This window comes from Camellia sinensis, chromosome 4 (assembly GCF_055761805.1).
Source record: "Camellia sinensis isolate YWXY chromosome 4, ASM5576180v1, whole genome shotgun sequence".
In the NCBI taxonomy this organism is placed as follows: Eukaryota; Viridiplantae; Streptophyta; class Magnoliopsida; order Ericales; family Theaceae; genus Camellia; species Camellia sinensis.
In genome coordinates this window covers 220,356,171-220,377,824 of record NC_138964.1, presented here as the reverse complement: position 1 = coordinate 220,377,824, position 21,654 = coordinate 220,356,171, and the positions used below count along the sequence as shown (strand labels likewise).

The 21,654-nt window shown below is 38.6% G+C and overlaps 1 protein-coding gene across 11 annotated transcripts; it reads right to left on the bottom strand.

Moving 5' to 3' along the window:
• Nucleotides 1-7,450: 7,450 nt before the first annotated feature.
• On the bottom strand, nt 7,451-18,722 carry LOC114317241 (transposon Ty3-I Gag-Pol polyprotein). 11 transcript variants are annotated; one of them, XM_082922768.1, is made up of 6 exons: nt 18,386-18,718; nt 17,240-17,461; nt 16,249-16,460; nt 14,152-16,131; nt 13,942-14,050; nt 7,451-13,663 (listed from the first exon to the last, which is right to left on the bottom strand). In XM_082922768.1, exon 6 carries the CDS (start codon nt 13,112-13,114, stop codon nt 11,987-11,989), a length of 1,128 nt encoding a protein of 375 aa, XP_082778894.1. In that variant the 5' UTR covers nt 13,115-13,663; nt 13,942-14,050; nt 14,152-16,131; nt 16,249-16,460; nt 17,240-17,461; nt 18,386-18,718; the 3' UTR covers nt 7,451-11,986. The 11 variants fall into 11 exon arrangements, with proteins under 11 accessions (XP_082778894.1, XP_082778895.1, XP_082778896.1 ...); XM_082922769.1 differs by having other exon boundaries at nt 13,942-14,046; XM_082922770.1 differs by having other exon boundaries at nt 16,249-16,414.
• Nucleotides 18,723-21,654: the final 2,932 nt, after the last annotated feature.

Sequence of the window (21,654 nt, the reverse complement as noted above, 5' to 3'; positions counted from 1 at the left end):
GCCTCAACCTTGCACGTATCAACAGACACCCCTTTTCCGGATACTACATGGCCTAAGAACTTGACTTCTCCCAGTCAGAACTCACACTTCCCAAACTTGGCGTACAGCCTATGGGCTCTAAGTAACTCAAGCACTACTCTCAAGTGTGGCTCGTGCTCCTCCTTAGAAGGCGAATAGATAAGAATGTCGTCCACGAAAACGACCACAAATCGATCTAAGAATTCCCGGAAGATCCGGTTCATCAAGTCCATAAAGACTGCCGGTGCATTGGTAAGCCCAAATGGCATCACCAGAAACTCATAATGGCCATACCGTGTACGGAATGCCGTCTTCGGGATATCCTCCTCCCTGACCCTCAACTAGTGGTAACCCGATCTCAAGTCTATCTTAGAGAAACAACGGGAACCCTTCAACTGGTCAAACAAATCATCTATACGGCGCATAGGGTACTTATTCTTGACCGTAGCCCGATTCAACTTTCGGTAGTCGATACACAATCTCAAGGCACCATCTTTCTTCTTAGCAAAGAGAGCTGGTGCTCCCCACGGTGAAACACTAGGGCGAACAAAACCTTTATCTAGCAACTCCTGGAGCTGAATCTTCAACTCACTCAACTCGGTTGGGGCAAAACGATAAGGTGCCATAGAAATCGGCGGCGTGCCGGGCACTAGATCAATAGAGAACTCTATCTCTCGATGAGGTGGCAAACTAATAAGGTCTTCAGGAAAAACATCCGAATACTCACAAACCACCCTCGGCAACACAAGTTGGGTCTCACTACACTCACCACTATCAAAGCTAGCAAGTAGACCATTAAGCTCACTCCGCCCTCGCGAATCATACCCCAGTGGCAAAACACTACCAACCCGGTCTCCCAAGAAATGGAACCACTCCCCGCTCAAGGTACATAACGTGACCCTCTGGCGGTAGCAATCGATAACAGCCCGGTATGACGATAGCCAGTCCATATCCAAAATAACATCAAAACCCTTCATGGGCATGACAACAAAAGGAAAAGGAAGCCTATGGTCGGCGACCTCTATATCACAACCTCTAACACCTTGTTTCAAGATCAACTCACCACCAATAGGCGATACTACACAAATAGGGGATGCTAACTGTGCCAACTCCAACTCCAAAACGGATGCAAATGCAGCAGATACAAAAGAATGAGATGCTCCCGTGTCAATCAACACACTAGCAACCGAGTTGCAAAACAGAAAAGTACCTCTCACTACTGATGGAGCCGGTACTAGGTCCTGCGCGGTAACAGCATACACGCGCCCTGTAGGCCCCTGATCTATCTGCTCACCTCTAGGAGCAAATGACTGCTGCACAGACTGGGATGACGAAGCTCCCGGATTGGCCCTCGAGGCCTGCACAGACTGAGCTGGCTGATAACTCTGCGTCTGCCTAGAACCAGACGCTCTCGAAGTAGCACTCAACTGTGGGCAATACCTCTTCAGGTGCCCATGCTGACCACACTGATAGCAAGACAAAGGCTGGCCCCTGCCCTGACTCTGGCCCTGAGGTCTAGCTGAAGAAGAAGCAGCTCGCTGACCCCCTCCTTTCTGTGGGCAAACTGACGACTTGTGACCCAGCTGGCCACACGCAAAACAAGTCAAGCCTCCCTGACTAACTCTCCCTGAGCCCGCACTCGGTACTGGAAAGGTCGATCTAGCCACACCACCCAGAGACTGCTGAGGGTTGGAACCCCTCTGTCTCCTGCCATCACCCTGACCATCTTGGCTCCTCTTGGAGCCTCTCTGCCCCTCATCCTCCTCCTGCATCATGAGCTCCATATGAGCTGCCGCATCCACCAAATGTTTATACTCCCGAATGAAGGATCCACCAACCCTCAACTTGAGGCCCCGCCTCAACTTCCGCTCAAACTCAAAGCAACGGCGTTCCTCAGACGCCACCAATTCAGGTGCAAACCTGGACAGACTAGTAAAGGTAGCCTCAAACTCGGCCACAGACAAGCCTTGCTGTCTAAGCTGGCAAAACTGCTCTCTCAGCTTCTCTCTAGCAACTGAAGACAAGAACTTCTCCTGGAAAGCATTCACAAATGCCTCCCATGCACCACCAACACTGCCCTTCTCATACTTCCACCACTGACCCGCATCTCCCTTCAGCTGGAAGGATGCCAAGGTCACCTTCAAAGCCCCGTCCTCGATGCCAAGCATCTCGAACGTCTTCTCTATTTGTTCCAACCACTCGTCAGCCTTAAGTGGCTCCTTTTGATCCCCAACAAACTCGTCCGGGTTAGATCGGAAGAATTCCCTCTTCAGGAAAGAAGGCCCTGCCTCAGCAACCTGATTCTCAGCTCTGAGAATACCCAAAGCTCCCGCTATCTCTCGGGCCAAGGCGCCCATAGCCTGCTGACCCACTGGCTCGGCCACATTGGCCTGACCAACTCCCTCCTGCACTGCCGGAACGTCATCCGGTACAGGTACCTCCTGCCTGCCACGCCTACCACGCCTACCACGCCCTCGTCCTGACATCCTAATAAAGGTAACCAAGACTATTAGCACATTCACAAATGTGCCGAAGCTATAACACTCGCGTTCTAATGTATGGACAACTGTAATTCACTCCACATAAGCACATAAACACATAAGCATTTACGAATTTCATTTCCGGATAATGATAGTCCCGAGGCGTTACTAGAGTTCCGATTAGAAACAGCATTGATCAAGTGCTTTTCCAACAAGACTCCCAGCAACCCAAGGATCCAATCAACATCCTAGAAACTACATTCCATACCCACATAGTCACATAAGCATGTTATCAATTAAGCACATAGCATATGACACTACATCTAAGTCTCTATCAAGCGAGACAAACCCATTGTGATCCTAATCACTTCCCACGTACCCAAAGTATTCGAACCCGGTACGCTTTGATACCAAGTTGTAACGCCCTCAAAATAATAACATTTAAACCCATCAGTAGAGACATGCATTGATATATAAAAACTCCACATTCTTCTATTCATTAGAATTCCATTACAAAAAGTATTACATGTTAACGACAAAAGCAAATGCCCTAAGGGCTTACAGCTTTCCAAGTTAACACTTGGTTACAATAAAAGAGTACTAACTCATTTACACATTAAGCCCTTGGCTTGAATTTACATGTAATACATCAAAAAGAAATAAGACAACAAAAGTGTGTCCGCCTCTAGCCTCCCAAGCTATGTCCTTGGAGGTGGCATGCTACCTGTACCTGAAAATGATATTCCCATATAGGGTGAGCCACAGCCCAGTAGAGATATGCTAAACACAGTATGAGCAATGACTAAGACATTAAGTGTTCAATTTCCATAAACCAATTCATAATCTATTTCCATTTCTTATCAATTTCACAATTTCCATCAATGGCTCAGAACCTGGCCAACCACCTATATGAGACCAAGACTCATATTAAACGTTTTCCATTTTGTTACAATAGATAAACACACAGGTTATATCAATATCTCAACAGATAAGCATACAAGCTATATCCACATTTCAACAGATATGCATATTAGCTATATCAACACTTCCCATGACAAGCATATGAGCTGTATCAACACTTCCAATGACAAGCATATGAGCTGTATCAACACATTATCTGACAAGCATATGAGCTGTATCAGTGGAGTCCATCCCCTATCTCCTCTCACACAACATCCGGTTTAGAGGTCTATCCCCTATCTTCCCCTAAACCGTGGAGTACATCCCCTATCTCCTCCCACACACACAATGCATATATACACAAAGGTCATATACACAATCAATCAATGCATAACATTAATGTATTCTATCAACCGTCATACTCTATGACATATCCAATTGATTAGTTTTAGTTTGCCTAATCATCATGCATTGTCTACAACAATCAAAACTACCCTCCACCGGTAGCCCAAGCAGTTATTTCTAAACAGATAATAAAAGCTCTAACAGATAAAATATCAATGTTTTCAAAAATGGGCGATTAACAAAATCCAACTCTACTATTCTACCATATACTGAGTCAACTTCATTATTTCCAACTCAATTCCAAATATCAACATTTTCCCCAAATTAATTATACCAATTAATTTACATAACGAATTAGGGCTTTCTCCCCCATTTTCCAATATCGACCCAATGGCCCATATATCAACAATCAACATCAATATCGCTATTTTGAAACTCAAAATACTCATTTTAGAATCAAAATAATAAAACCCTCTTTGACATTTTGAAACCCTAAGTCCCAAAATTTCCCAACTTCAACACTTAATCAAAATCACCAAAAATCTATGTTAAAGACCATAAAAGTGAGTAGGAATCCCTACCTCAATTTCGGAGCCCAAGAGGAGAAGATGTAGAAAACTAAAATGCTCCAAACTCCAAGATTCACGGATCAAAATGAAGCCATCAACGATCAACACAACTTTTACAAAGGGCAAAGGTGAGGAAATCACTCCTACTAGATCAATACCTAGAGAGAAGGTAGAGCTCTAGAGTGAGAAGCTCAACAATGGTGTTTTTGGAAAAGTAAGAGAGAGAAATGAATGTGAAAAAGTGATTTAAAAAGCCAAAACACGGAGCTTTAACCCAGTCGCCCTGCTCGAGCGTCAAACTCCCCGCTCGAGCGTCACTCACAGACTCCCGCTCGAGCGTCAACAATCCCGCTCGAGCGGCGGATACACACTCCCAGAACTTTTACAGAACCAGGCCTCCGCTCGAGCGTCAAACCTTCCCGCTCGAGCTTCACACACAACATCCCGCTCGAGCATCAAAACTCCCGCTCGAGGGCACAACACTGCAGAGGAGATACTGGAAGATGGAAAACTACGCTTGAGCTTCGGAAACCCCGCTCGAGCGGACAGACAACAACGAAGGGCCCGCTCGAGCGTCAAAATCCTCGCTCGAGCGTGAAGGCCAAAATCTGGGCAACTACACTTGGTTCCTAAGCTCAACCAACCTGTTATACACCTGCCCAACACAACCCAAGACTCAAATACAAAGAGTAAAGGATGTAAACGAGATGTACACAACAACCAATGAAAAGGGAAACTGGGATCGCTATATAGTCACTACGGCTGCTCTGTTTTTTATCACCAAAATCAGTTGTTGCTTTGCTATGTTTTGTACCAATTTTTGTCTCTCCTCCTTTCTCTCAGTGTGTTGGGCCCATGCTATAGATTTTTTGAATTCCTGCTGTCGAATATTAACTGCAATTTCAATGTGTTGGCTCTGTGCTTATGGTTATTTACTTCCAATATTCAGCCATTAATTTGGTTTTTTCAGAGTCATAGCAACTCCCTTTTTTCAGAGTCATGTTAATAATTTTTAAGTGGGTGTGAAGTCCATGTCCATGCAGTGTTGTTAGTAAGTTGCTATGACTCAGCCCAATTTGGAATAGTAAGAAAAAAAAATTGTTTTCTCCATTTTAGCTCCAAAAACTCACGAACATTATATAGTTCTTTGCCTCTATAATTGATTATTCTTTTTAGGGGTCCACATGATGATATGGACAAAAAAAATTAATTAATTTCATACTCCAAATCCAACATCTTAAGTAATAGATTCTAATAAATTTGTAAGCTTTTTAAGTGTACACATATAAACATATAGAAATTCCTATTTATTAGGTTAATAGCATCTAAATTCATGCTCACATGCATAAGTTCTTTAAGAAGAAAAATATTTCAATATATTTTTTTCAGTATCTTTATAAAAAAATGACACAAACTTTATAAATTTCAACATAATACGTAAAAATTATAACTGCATTTTAATCTTAAAATTATTTACATCGTGCCTTTAGGCACGGGCATACCCTAGTACTATAACAAATGACAATCTTATAAAAAAATAAAAAGAAAGAAAAAGAAAAAACACATAGCAATGATCTAATGTAAACTATTTTTAAAAATTAAAAGAAAGAATATCAAATTATTACCTTGGATAAATATAGTGACGGAAAATAACTTTGTGAGATTTTTGTATTGCATTTTCCCATACAGCTTTTATTATTTAATTATTAATACTCTTCTTATTCATAGCCAACCATTCTTTTTTTATATATATCTTTATCACTTGGTAGATAATAACAAATAATAAAAATGATAAGGGGTAAGTTAAGAGGAGATAAGAAGTTATAGATAAGAGTATTTCACCAGATAAAAAATTTAAAATAAAAAAATATAATATGTGATAAAAGGAGAAAAAAAATATAAGTAAACCAAAATAAAGATTTAGATAGATATGTTTTTAATAGATATAGATTAACAAATCTTATATTTATCTAAATTTTATTATTTTAATTTTTTTTTGTAAATCAATTAGTTAATCTTTATCTTTATCTGTAGACCACGAAATTAATTTTTATAAATTATTTATCAATTCTTATATGTTTATTTATCTATAAGTCATGAAATTATTATTTTTCAAATAATTTTTAAAATTTTTATCTTTATCTAAATGTCATGAAATAAATTTTCATAAATTATTTATGATTTTTTTATATGTTTATTTATAATGAAATTAATTAAAGTACAAACTGAAGGGCAAAAAAGATGAGTAATTTTTTTTTAAATCAATTTTTTAACTTTTATTTTTATCAGTAGGCCATGAAATTAATTTTTATAAATTATTTATCAATTTTTATATGCTTATTTATGGGAAGAAATTTTAAATTATCTATAAGTTATGAAATTAATTATTTAATTTTTATCTTTATCTGTATATCACGAAATTAATTTTCATAAATTATTTATCAGTTTTTATAGGTTTATCTATATGTAGGAATTTTGAAATTCAAATCTTTATCCATAAGCCATGAAATTAATTTTCATTTTAATTAATCAAACAAATAGAAAATTGAGGAAAATAGAAAACACGAAAGACAATCAAAGAGGGTTGCTACGTAGGAAAGAAAGAATTTAGGAACGAATATGTACAGATTTTTGACAAAACCACTACATTTGATTATATATATAGTATAGATAGATAACGTCATATATTTCATAAATGAAAATTAAATGTTCAAAAGTATATACAAAGGAATTAAATAAAAAGTTTTTAATTGTGCTTATATATATTAGAAAACACGAAAGACAATCAAAGAGGGTTGCCACGTAGGAAAGAAAGAATTTTAAAATTATAAGAATTTAGGAACGAATATGTACAGATTTTTGACAAAACCACTACATTTGATTATATATATAGTATAGATAGATAACGTCATATATTTCATAAATGAAAATTAAATGTTCAAAAGTATATACAAAGGAATTAAATAAAAAGTTTTTAATTGTGCTTATATATATTAAAAAATGAAAAAACTTGAAAAACTTGAAAAACTAAATTCTTGAATTCTTTGACCATATTTTGCACCTCTCCAAAAAATTCCTGACCTGAAAAATTGTAACGCCCTCAAAATAATACATAAAACCCATCACTTTAAACATGCATTAATATAAAAGAAACCAACCATTTCTATTCATCAGAGTAATTTTTACAACTGTATTACATGTTAACAACAAAAGCAAATGCCCTATGGGCTTACAGCTTTCCAAGTTAACACTTGGTTACAAAAAGAAGAGTGCTAACTCAATACATATTAAGCCCTTGGCTTGAATTTACATGTAACACATCAAAATAAACAAAAAAGAGTCTTCAACTCTCATCATCATCCAAGCTATGTCCTTGGAGGTGGCATACTATCTGTACCTAAAAATAATGTCCCATATAGGGTGAGCCAACGCCCAGTAGAGATATGCTAAACACAGTATGAGCAATAACTAAGACATTAGCAATTGATAAATATTCAATTTCCATAAACTAATTCATAACCCAATTCCATTTCATGACCACTATGTTCATGTTTCATTTCAATTTCCATTTCTTATCCATTTCATAATTTACATCAACGGCTCAGAACCTGGCCAACCACTTATATGAGACAGTGACTCATATTAAACATTTCCCATCTTTTACAATAGATAAACATACTAGTTGTATCAACATCTCAACAGATAAGCATACAAGTTGTATCCACATTTCAACAGATATGCATATTAGCTATATCGACACTTCCAATGATAAGCATATGAGCTGTATCAACACTTCCAAAGATAAGCATATGAGCTATATCAACACATTATCTGACAAGCATATGAGCTGTGTCAGTGGAGTCCATCCCCTATCTCCTCCCAAACAACATCCGGTTTAGAGGTCCATCCCCTATCTTTCCCTAAACCGTGGAGTACATCCCCTATCTCCTCCCACACACACAACGTATATACACAAAGGTCATATACACAATCAATCAATACATAACGTTAATGTATTCTATCAACCGTCATACTCTATGACATATCCAATTGATTAGTTTTAGTTTGCCTAATCATCATGCATTGTCTACAACAATCAAAACTACCCTCCACCGGTAGCCCAAGCAATTATTTCTAAACAGATAATAAAAGCCCCAACAGATAAAATATCAATGTTTTCAAAAGTGAGCGATTAATAAATCTAACTCCACTATTCTACCATATAATGAACCAATTTCATTATTTCCAACTCAATTCCATATAGCTACAATTTTTCCAAATTAATTATACCAATTAATTTTAAACAACAAATTAGGGCTTTTACCCCCAACTCTCAATATCAACTCAAAGGTTCAAATATCACCAACCAACAACTATATCATCATTTTGAAACCCAAAATACACATTATGAGCCCAAAATCACAAAACCCTCTTTAATTCTTTTTGAAACCCTAAGTCCCAAAATCAACAATTTAAACAATAAACTCAAAATCTAGGTTAAAACCCATAAGAGTGAGTGGGAATCCCTACCTCAAATTCGGAGCTCAAGAGAAGAAGGTGAAGAAACTCAACGTGCTCCAAAACTCAATATTCTCGGATCAATGGATAGCCCTCGACGATCAACCCAACTCTTACAAAGGCCGAAGGAAGAAGAAACACTCTAATTAGATCAAACTCTAGAGAGAAGGGAGTTTCTAGAGAGAGGAACTCTCAAAATGTCTTTTTAGAAAGTAAGAGAGAGAGAGAATGTAAAAAGTGATTTTAAAAAGCCCAGCTGCCAACTGATATACGACATTCCCGCTCGAGCGGAGAACACAACGCTCGAGCGTCAAGAACAAAAAACTAGGTATGCTCGAGCGCAATAAAGCCCCCTCGAGTGCCAAGACACAAGAATAAAGTACATCCGCTCGAGCGCGTAAACCAGTCCGCTCGAGCGTAGATTTCCTCCTCCCAGAACTTACATCAAAAAGTACTACCCGCTCGAGCGCCAGAGTACCCGCTCGAGCGCCACCGCTCGAGCGTAAAGAAACCCGCTCGAGCGTAAAAATCACACCTGCAGAAGTTTTGCAGAGACACGAAAAACTGGGAGTGTGCAATCTCCGCTCGAGCGGACCTCCTAAAAACTGGGCAACAAAGAATTGAAACCAAAGCCTAACCAACCTGTAACAACTCTGCCCAATACATCCTAAAACCCGAACAAATGGAATTAAAGGATGACAACAAGATAGATACAACTACCAACTCCACGGAACTGAGTCCGGAATACAACAGAACAGTAAAGGGACAACCCGGATCGTTATAACCTCCCCCCATAAAGAATTTCGTCCCCGAAATTAAACACAAGTTTTTCAAAAACAGGTTTTCTCCATTCTCAACAATATTATAACATAATATTAAACAACCCGACCCACTACCGGTTAATCCCATCTCTTTTCAAGAGGCATATCACATTACACATAACGACCTGCATTATCAACATGCATTCCTTTGAAATTTACCAATTTTAACTCATTTTCCACAATTCCATAACACATGCAACATTAATATCATGCCTGCATTTCCACAATATACTTAATATAGGCAATGTTAAAACAAACTTCCATTAACCAAAACATTCACAATGTTTTACAACTTGAGACACATATAATGCCCTTAAAGTTCAACGATATTACAACAATTCCAATACATGGTTACACATTAACAAACAAGTCTGAATATTTCTTGCGGACTTCCAACTCACGTTCCCAAGTGGCTTCCTCCACTCCGTGATGTTTCCACAAAACCTTCACCAAAGGAATGGTCTTGCCACGCAGGACTTGATCTCGCCTATCCAAGACCCGAACCAGTCTCTCCTCATACGAGGCATCCTCATCTACCTCCAAGTCGGTCCAATCTAACACATGGGATGGATCCGGCTCATACTTCCGAAGCATACTCACATGAAACACGTCATGCACTCCGGACAACTGCGGCAGTAAAGCTAAACGATAAGCAACCTCACCAATCCTCTCAAGGATCTCAAAGGGACCGATAAACCGAGGGGATAACTTCCCACTCTTCCCAAACCTCATCAAACCTCGCCTAGGTGATATTTTCAAGAAGACATGATCACCTACCTCAAACGCCAAAGGCCTCCTCCTACGGTCGGCATAACTCTTTTGGCGACTCTGGGCTGTAACAAGCCTCCTACAGATAAGCTTAACTTTTTCTGTCGTCTCTCTAACCAACTCCGGACCCAACAAAGGTGCACTACCCACCTCAGCCCAATACACTGGAGACCTACACGGTCGGCCATACAAGGCCTCAAACGGTGCCATACCGATGCTAGACTGAAAACTGTTGTTGTAGGCAAACTCCACCAAGGACAAGTGCCTCTCCCACATCCCACTAAAGTCAAGGACACAACCTCGAAGCATATCCTCAAGGATCTGAATAGTACGCTCGGACTGCGCGTCAGTCTGAGGATGATAAGCCGTACTAAAGGTCAACCTAGTGCCCATGGTAGGGAGGATCTCTATCTGAGACGATCGTCACTGGGACCCCGTGCAATCTCACTATGTCCCGAATATACAAGTCGGCGAGATGATCTACCGAATCTCTCACGCGCATAGGAATAAAGTGCGCTGACTTAGTCAACCGGTCTACAACCACCCAAATAGCATCACTACCCCGCTGAGTCCTCGGAAGGCCTACAACGAAGTCCATAGTGACATGCTCCCACTTCCACTCGGCAATAGGTAAGGGTTGCAATAAACCCGCTGGCCTCTGATGCTCGGCCTTCACTTGCTGGCAAGTAAGGCACTTCGATACGAAAACAGCCACATCTCTCTTCATACCCCGCCACCAAAACTGGCGACCCAAATCCCGATACATCTTAGTGCCTCCCAGATGCACCGCAAGACGTGAATGATGGAACTCTCGGAGTATTTCCTCTCGGCAAGACTCCGGCACAAACAAACGGTCTCGGTATCTCACACTCAGGTCGGGATACACCGTCAAACCCTTCTCAACCTTCCCATTTGAGATCTTCTCTCGGAGGGATTCTACCTCAAGGTCACCTCTCTGAGCCTCTAACACTCGGGTCACAAGTGTAGGCTGCGCAACAACAGAAAACAAGGCCGCAGCCTCAGCTGGTTCACTCAGAAGCAAGTCAAACTCGCCAAGTGCACCCAACATCTCCCATTCCCGGATGGCTATACAAGCTACATCACTAATGGATTTCCTACTAAGGGCATCGGCCACAATATTGGCCTTTCCCGAGTGATAATGTAACTCAAAATCATAGTCCTCAATGAACTCCATCCATCTCCTCTGCCTCAAATTCAAGTCCCTCTGTGTAAACAGATATCTCAAACTCTTGTGGTCCGAGAACACCTCGAACCTCTCACCATAAAGGTAGTGCCTCCAAATCTTCAAGGCAAAGATCACTGCTGCTAACTCTAGGTCATGTGTAGGGTAATTCTTCTCGTGTATTTTCAACTGACGTGAGCCATAGGCTACCACTTTCCCCTCTTGCATCAACACACAACCCAAACCCTCTCGTGAGGCATCACAATAAACTGCATAACCCAACCCTCTCTCCAGAATAATTAAAACTGGAGCGGTGGTCAATCTAACCTTCAACTCTTGGAACGACCTTTCGCAAGTCTCGCTCCACACAAACTTGATCCCTTTTCATGTCAATCTAGTCAACGGCGAAGCTAGCCTGGAGAAATCTTTCACAAACCGACGGTAATACCCAGCTAATCCCAGAAAACTGCGGATCTCAAACACACTCTTAGGCTGTGCCCAATCTTGCACTGCCTCTACCTTGGATGTATCAACAGACACCCTTTTCCCGGATACCACATGGCCTAAGAATTTGACCTCTTCTAGCCAGAACTCACACTTTCCAAACTTGGCATACAACCTATGGGCTCTAAGCAACTCAAGCACCACTCTCAAGTGTTCCTTGTGCTCCTCCTCAGAAGGCGAATAGATAAGAATGTCGTCCACGAAAACGACTACAAATCGATCCAAGAATTCCTGGAAGATCCGGTTCATCAAATCCATAAAGACTGCCGGTCCATTGGTAAGTTCGAATGGCATCACCAGAAACTCATAATGGCCATACCACGTACGGAATGTCGTCTTAGGAATATCCTCCTCCCTGACCCTCAACTGGTGGTAACCCGATCTCAAGTCTATCTTAGAGAAACAACGGGAAACCTTTAACTGGTCAAACAAATCATCTATACGGGGCATAGGGTACTTATTCTTGACCGTAGCCCGATTCAACTTTCGGTAGTCGATACACAATCTCAAGGCACCATCTTTCTTTTTAGCAAAGAGGGCCGGTGCTCCCCATGGTGAAACACTAGGGCGAACAAAACCCTTATCTAGCAATTCTTGGAGCTGAATCTTCAACTCACTCAACTCGGCTGGGGCAAAACGATAAGGTGCCATAGAAATCGGCGCTGTGCCGGGCACTAAATCAATAGAGAACTCTATCTCTCGGTGGGGTGGTAAACTAACGAGATCCTCGGGAAAAACATCTGAATACTCACAAACCACCATTGGCAATACAATCTGAGTCTCATCACACTCACCACTCATAAAGCTAGCAAGTAGACCACTAAGCTCACTCTGTCCTCGCGGATCATACAACGGTGGCAATACACTACCAACCCGATCCCCCAGGAAATGGAAACACTCCCTGCTCAAGGTACAAACCGTGACCCTCTGGCAGTAGCAATCAATAACAGCCCGGCATGACGATAGCCAGTCCATACCCAGAATAACATCAAAACCCTTCATGGGCATGACAACAAAGGGAAAATGATATTAATTACCTGAACTACTTTCCAAACTGGATTGGTCATCCTCTTCCTTTGGGTAGTTTCATAAATTTTCAAAGCACTTTACAAAAGAAATTCCAGAAGTCAAAATATTTTTAAGGTAACTCAAATTGCTTAAAAATGTACTAACCAACTAAACTTACGTGTTTATTACAATTTCAAGGCTTGTGTTTATTTTAGAATTAATCGGATTAAGCAAGTATACAATCATCAATGTTAGATCAATGACTAACAATATCCAAAAGTACCTACAATTAAACAAGTCACAAGTATAAGAAGCTTGACAGCATGTACATATCACAGAAAAAACTTTTAGGCAAAGAAAAATTATATAAAACAATTCATAGAAACAAAATATTATAATTTCCCGAGCTAAAATCAGAGGAAACAGAGGCACTTGCCTTTCCATCTATCCCCAAGCTAAAAATACTTGTCTCATCAGGCCCAAAAAGAACAGAGCTAATAACAGAATCATGAGCTAGCCACCCAGTAATTTGTAGTCCGGCAGACATATCTTTGCTAAATTAAGATGTATACATTTGTTGCTCATGTCTTGCGCATGAGATTGGGGTCAAGTTTCGTTTCAAAGTAGAAATGTTTAATCCCCCCCTTCCTTCCACCAACTCTGAAGCCCCAAAAGAAAGAAAATGATTCATTTTTCATGTATTTTTGCTTGGTGTACCAAAGAATAGTAACAGCAACGCATTTGAGCCTCAAAAGCAAAATGTGTAACACTTACTTTAAGAAATATAATAACCATTCATACATAAACATCAAATGCTATAAGGATACCGAACATCTGAATCATTCCATCAGTTGCAACAGTTGCTAAAATCTTCCCGTTATGGTTGAAGCATAAGGAAGTAATTGCCGGAGGATCTTTACCAAGGGGAAGGACTGTCTTCAATAAAATTGAGAAATATTACGACATAATAGATGTCTGTCAAAGACAAATTGACTTTCTACATTAATGTACAATTTGTGGGACACATAAGGGCATACCATAGCCTTCCATGTTTTCATGTTCCCGACAATTAAGCTTACAAATCCCAACTTATCCATATAACTCTTGCCATGCCTATAAAAAAAACTAGGTCCTAAGAATGATTCATATTCCAAAAACATAACTAATAAACAAGTATGATGATAACATCTAAAAACATTGATTAAAGATGGGGATTGGTGTGAATTTTTTTTTTTTAAAATTTTTTATCACAAGTAGTCAATTAGTAAGTTACATAAACGCTGCACCTCAATAGACAGAATTTAACCAACTACAATAGTACTTAAAGGACAAAAATATACAGTACAATGGAGAAATAGATTTAGTTACAAGAAAGATACATACCATACAGTGTTAGTTAAAGAATCTCCTGCATTAATTTAAATAAATAGTAGCAAACATGTGCATTGAACTTTTTAATCATGCAAAATCCATCAGTAAGTAGGCATATCAGAACGACATAAGGCAACAATTATGATCAGTCAATATATATAATGTCCTGTATAAGCACTTAACTTAGCAAAGAGATACATTCTCCTACTCAAGCCTTGAAATGACCTCAAACATAGATAAAACTTGATTAATATTTCAGTTCAAGCAATCAAAGAAAGCTAAATAAACTTCCTCAGGTTCCAAGGGGCATAAGCTTTAAGTGGTAATGGCTCAAGGAAGAAGGCAGCTACAAACAAGAGCTACAAACATGAATTTCTGGTTTTAAACAATGAAACATCATCCTCCAACATGAAAATGAATAAACATGTTCATATGATGTTGAATTAAATACCAAACGGTCTGATTTACAATCCCACTCATATGATGTTGAATTAAATACCAAACAGTCTGATTTACAATCCCACTCAAGTGACATGATCTCTGATCCACAGTAGATAGTCGCATTTCTTGATGCTGGAGTTGATGGGTCATATGTCCGTATCCTTTATCATAACAAACAGAACATGTAAGGCAATTGTGGCCACAACATGAAATAAACCTTATACAAGGCCTCATCTAGCATGCGTCCAATAAATGCACCACCTCTAAGGTTTGATGGAATCAAAATGCCTTATTTTAGTACACATCTGTTCTAGCCACATTAATTTGAATTGTCAATGCAATAAAAATAAAAAATAAACAAACAAATGACCTAGAAAAGCATTCTGAAATTCTGATCAAAGAGTGATATTATGAAAATTCGTTTAACTAACCAGCCAAGTGCAGAACACTGGGAGGCTAACACCTAAAATGTATGGTTTTTAAGGTCAATAAATATGAGCAGATTGAAGGAACAAGTTAATAGTAAGGGCACTATTTCTTTATTTAGAAATTCCAACTAGTTTATCAGCCTCCCACATTACTCTCCTAGTATAGGTAAATTACAGTCCCTGAAGCACAATGTAATGGAAAGAATAGTTTTATTTTAGTAATTACCCACCTTGAACATATTTAGAAAGAATGGCCTTTCTGGATTCGATCTCTTCAACTTCAAGGTATAAGCAAAGCTCAATTGATCACATGATGTAAAACAGTTAACTTCATTAAACCAAAGGCATTAAAATAAATTTGACATCGGTGTATGGGCCCTAACAATAAATGAACCTTCAGGCACATCTACAAAGTGCAAAGCATATGACAAACAAAAATAAGCACTTAAGCATCAAGGGGCAATAATTGCGGATAAGGAAAAACGCAAACTCCAAAATAAAAAAAGACAATGACATGACCAACTTGGAAGAGGAGTATTTAGGTCTGAAGGGTCAAACTTGGTGAGACCATCAGACTAGTAAAAGTTGAACTGTTCATCAATGGCTGTGTGGTTGTATTTATTTAGACGGTTATTCTGGTGTACCTCCTTCCAAACACAATGGCGAGTATAATGATTTGAAATAGCATACTCTAATCTAGTTTGCCACAAAAAGAATTCAATGATTAGCACCGGATCAGTCTGAAGTCGCATCTTGCTAGCAAGCCAAATAGAATACCTAAGAAATCACCACAAAATAAAAAGATATGTTAAGTAGAAATCTTAGTGTTGGTTAACGAAGAAAGCAAATAAGGTCTATAACCCAGTGATCTACAAAATTTGGTGTGAGAATCACCTAGAAGAAGGGAAGAGACGATGTGATAGAAATTTTGGCACCTTCCCAGTTTTGTGCATATCCTTGTAGGGTAGGTTCCTCACAATAACTATTCTCCATAACCCAATACATACTCTCTCATCAAGAACATTCCCCTCTGTTGACAGTTTCAACAGTGTTTGCTTATCTAAAAACATGATAAAACAAACATTCTTCTTTGAATACTCACTGATCTGTAGAAAAGAAGAAATATTTACTAAACAGAGTATACTATCCTAAAGATAACACAGAAAAACAAAAGCAAAACCCAAAAACATCTAGCAGTTCCAAAAAAAATGAATTTTTGTTGTTGTGATTATTGACAGCTAGCACAGTAGAGCAAAGAAACTAACAGTTCTTAGCTTCTGAGCTGGACACACATTCAGTGTCTAATCCTGAGATCATAATAACAAGATCATGAAACATAGTCATACTTATGAGAAATGGTATATCACGAAAACTCAAAGCACTGTCAGCAAAACAGAATTGAATGAAAAGGTAAGAAATTATCCAGTTAACAATTAGAATTATCTAAATAAGAACCAGAGAAAAGAAGTACCAACACGTTTTTGGCAATGTAAATGTGCTCAATATAAACCATAATCACATATTTATTAGGAAGGCAAAAAGTAAACAATACAAAAGAGTGATTTCTGAAAACGTAAATGCCTCAACTTTAAAAGTAAATGCCTCAAAGAAGGCAAGTAAAAAAAACAGACTGTGCAAGAAATGCCATAATTCATACCAAAGTTGTGAGTCTTTGATTGACCATGAACAACGAAAAAAAATTAAAAATTTACAGAGTCATGAGAAGCAAAATTGAGAATTTGCAAGTATAGTAAAAGGTTTTCAAAAAGAAGTAATTTAGAGGACACAAAGAACATGCAAAAAAGTTAATACATAGCAATAGGTACTAACCTCACCATCAATAAAAATAATTAACAAAAAACAAAAGGAGAAGAAAGAATATAACCTGGCCCTTCTAAAATAGCCCACAACTTTCAGATTCATTTTGATTACCTCATCACAAAAGTAGAACAATAAATAAAATCATCACTTTTGCTAATTCTTTTATGGCTTTCCTAAATTCGCTCACTGCCTTTTCTATTTCTTGGCTCTTCTCTTTATAGACAAATTTGTCTTCCACAATAATTCATTTAACACGTCAGCAACTTAATTTTTTGCCTAAACGTACCTGGTTAAATCAGAAAACCCCAAAGAAAATCAATGAATAAGAATGGTACCATTGTATCTTGGAGAAATTATGGAATCCCAATAATTTCAGTAACGAATAGATACATACAAGCAAGATTTATATAAGAATTCAGGCCTCTGAACAATCATGAAAACAGAGCAGCAGTTTGTATCACATCCTTAAACTGTGACAGATACCATGAAAAATTGGACTATTAACTTCCACCACATGAAATGCCTCTTGAAATTAAAAAGATTTATATTAGAATTCTAGAACATTATTCGTCATTCTTAAAAAAAAATAAAAAATTGATACTTTAGATTGAAACAACATAATTCAAGTTAATTGAAAAGGACTCAGTAGTCAAGTGTTGATTAATTTGGGAGGAAAGGTGACTGCTGACAATGGGGGTTTTTTTTTTTTTTGTTCATAAATTAAAATGATGACCCATCTATTCTATTTTATTATATAAAGCATACAGTCTAATTTGCTTGTCATTGTTTTGTATATGTTAGCAGATAGATTTTCGGGTAATCCATAGGGGCAGATCAGAAGGCATAGAGGCAGAGTCCCCAAATTTGTATCATGTAAAACACAAATAGGAATCATAAATCAAATTTATTTTCTAAAAGCATTACAAGAACCAATCAAACAAGCTAATGAGCAGTTCCAATATCAAAAAAATATAAAAATAAAATACAATCAAATTGTTCATCTGTTGGAAATCAGATGAATATATCCTTATTTATAATATTAAACACGTATATAAGGCAACCAAATATCTTCAGTTTTCTTATTTTCATCTTCTTGTGTCCCAAACCCTAAATTCCTCGTTCTTGTAGGAAAAATGAGGAGATTATATAAACATACATATATATAGGAACACAGAGAATACACAGAGAAAGAGAGGCAGAGAGTGCTTACCAGGAAGAAAGAGATGAAGGCGGTGATGATGGTGCAGAGAGAGAAAAGAGAGATTGCAGAGAGGTCGAATCGTTCGATACAGAAGAGTGCAGAGATTGGCAAGGCTACTAACGGCGGTGGCGACCGGCAAGGCTACTAGAGGTAACGACGATGGCAATCGGCGTGGTAGAAGAGTAAGAGATGAGTACAGCGTACTGGAGGAGCAAAAGACGAGTGTGAGACAAATGTTGAATATGGTGAGATAAGGGGTGGGTGTGTTAGGGTTTAATTTGGGAATTGATTGTGTGTGTGTGTGTGTGTGTGTGTGTGTGTATGTGTGTGTGAGAGAGAGAGAGAGAGTAGTAAAATAAACATATATAATCACACTTATTTAAAATGTGTGATTAAAAATAATATATCATCTCACTCATTAAATTAAGCGTGATTAAAAAATCATTTTAGTTTTTTTAATCACACTTTTAATAAAAGTGAGATATTTTTAATTTTTCTTATGTGATCTTTAATCACATGTTAATTAGAAAGTGTGATTAAATATATATATATATATATAATCACACTTAATTGAAAAGTGACATAAAAAATAAATATTATCACACTTAATCAAATCAAGTGTGATTAAAATATCAATCTAATTTTTTTTATCACACTTCTAATAAAAGTGAGATATTTTCATTTGTCAAAGTATGATCTTTCATTGTTTTTGTAGTAGTGAATCTTCTACTTGATAAAGGTTTTTGTAAAGGAAAAATTGATATAACAATTTTTATAAAAATCAAAAAGGAATATATGCTAATTGTTCAAATTTATGTTGATGATATCATTTTTTGTGTTACTAATGAAAATTTGTGCAAAGAGTTTGCTAAAGATATGCAAGGTGAATTTGAAATGAGTATGATGGGGGAGTTAAATTGCTTTCTTGGTCTACAAATTAAACAAACTAATAATGGGATCCATTTAAATCAAATGAAATATATCGAGGATTTACTCAAAAGATTTGAAATGGAATCATCAAAACCTGCAGCAACTCCAATGTGCACATCAATAAAAATCGACAAAGATAAGCAAGGTAAACTTGTAGATGAAAAGAAATATCGAGGTATGATTTGTTCCCTACTCTATCTTACTGCAAGTAGGCCCGATATAATGTTTAGTGTTTATATATGTGCACGTTTTCAATCCGCATCGAAAGAGTCACACATCACCGCAGTCAAACGTATTTTCAGATATCTTGTTGGCACTCCAAATTTGGGATTATGGTATCCTAAGGGAACCACCTTTGAACTTTTTGGTTACTCAGATGCCGACTTTGCGGGATGTAGACTTGACCAAAAAAACACTAGTAGCATTTGTCATTTTCTTGGACGCTCTCTCACTTCTTGGTTTTGCAAAAAACAAAATTCAGTGGCTTTGTCAACTGCTGAAGCAGAATACATTGCCGCTGCTGGGTGTTGTGCACAATTGCTTTGGATGAAACAACAACTTCAAGATTTTGGACTTCACTGTGATTATATTCCTATAAAATGTGATAACACAAGTGCCATTAACTTTTCAAAAAATCCTATTCAGCACTCACGCACTAAACACATTGAAATAAGGCATCATTTTCTAAGAGATCATGTACTCAAAGGTAACATTGAACTCGAATTTGTGCCTACAAATCGTCAATTAGCTGACAAATTTACCAAGCCTCTAAATGAAGAACAATTTTGTTATATTAGAACAGAACTTGGTATGATGAATACTCCAATATAATGTTTATATTACAAATAATTTTTTTTTAAATAAATAATTAAATAAAATATTTCTAATAATAATAAAAATAAAAATAAATTATATCCATATATATTCTCTCTCTCACCCACTCCGTTTCTCTCGCACTCGCTCTATCCCTCACTCTCTGTGTTCTCTTTCTCTCGCTCTGTCGCTCTCCCTTTCTTCCCCTCATCCTCAGCCGACTCAATCTTCATCCTCACCATCGTCTACAACCAGCCCCATCATCCACAACATCCTCTATCATCCATCCAAATCCCTCACCAATTTACCGAGTTCCATCACTTCTCTACTCAAAATCTGCATCACCATCTTTACCAATTCATCAAGTTTCTTCACCGATCCATCAAGTTCCGTGACTGATCTATCAAGATCCGTGACTAATCCATCAAGATCCATTGTCGATCTACAAAAATTCGTCACCGATCTACACGGTCTTCTCTATTTCCTCCGATCATCAAGGTCATTACCGATTGTAGACACCCCATTTTTGACTGACCTTAAGACTCAGACGTCACCGATTGAGAGCTTTGTGATATTACATAATGTGCTCATTCAGAAGTTTCAGAGTCGCGGCCGTGAGCCCTGCCTCCGGACTTCCGAACCCTCTTCTGTGCCTTGCCTCGGTTTGCGAACCAGGCTCGGTTTTCTCTGTTTCTTTTCCTGAGGGGAGGGAGAGGTCCCGTGGACCATCTCTCAGTGGCCGTGGGCTACGTTTTATGGTCATAGGCCATTTTGCCCATTTCGGAGTCCGGTTTCCGATTTTTCGGGACCGTTGGCCGTGTGCCTCGGTTAGGGACCGCCTAACCATCTCCGTTTGTTCTGATTTTTGGCATACATCTTATTTTCTCCCTTTTGAGGGACACTAGGGTCTGAGAAACCCACTTCGTGGCCGAACGCCACTTTTGGTGCTTAACAGGCAATTTTCGGGACACCGAACTGCGTGTTTTGGCCCCCGAGCATTCGTTTTGCATCGGTTTTCGTTCATTTTTGGCAGGTGCCTCTGTTTCATCACCAGGAAGGTCACTGGAGGGTGGGAGGCCAGCAATTATCTTGGCAACCAGTTATATTCCATTTTCGCCCTCCGACACCCGTTTTTCTCACTTCCGAGCCAATGTTGAACACCTTGGAGCCATTTTCTTCAACCCCAAACCACATATTTGTGATGTACACACATGGGAGGACCCTAAAAGTTTATGGCCAGCCATTAATTCCATTTGAACCTTTTGAACCTCTCCTCAAAATGGCTTGTTCTCTCTCCTGTTTTAGAGTTTCCAAATTCGAACCACAGGGTTGTGAAGAGGAGACCTGGGAGGCCACCTTTTTGTGGTGGCTGGCCACTAAAGCAGGTTGACCTTTTTGACCCCTAGCCGGCCGGCTAGGGGAGGTGGCCGGCCGGCCACCTGCAAGTCCAAAAGGTGGCCGGCCATGTTCCTTGCATTGCACACTTTACAGCTGTATAGCTGTATCCCCCAAAAAATATCTCAATCCGGGGGATA

Bases quoted from the DNA above. Each gene is read 5' to 3' on its own strand.
- LOC114317241 (XM_082922773.1), bottom strand. From the start codon at position 13,114: ATGCCCATGAAGGGTTTTGATGTTATTCTGGGTATGGACTGGCTATCG.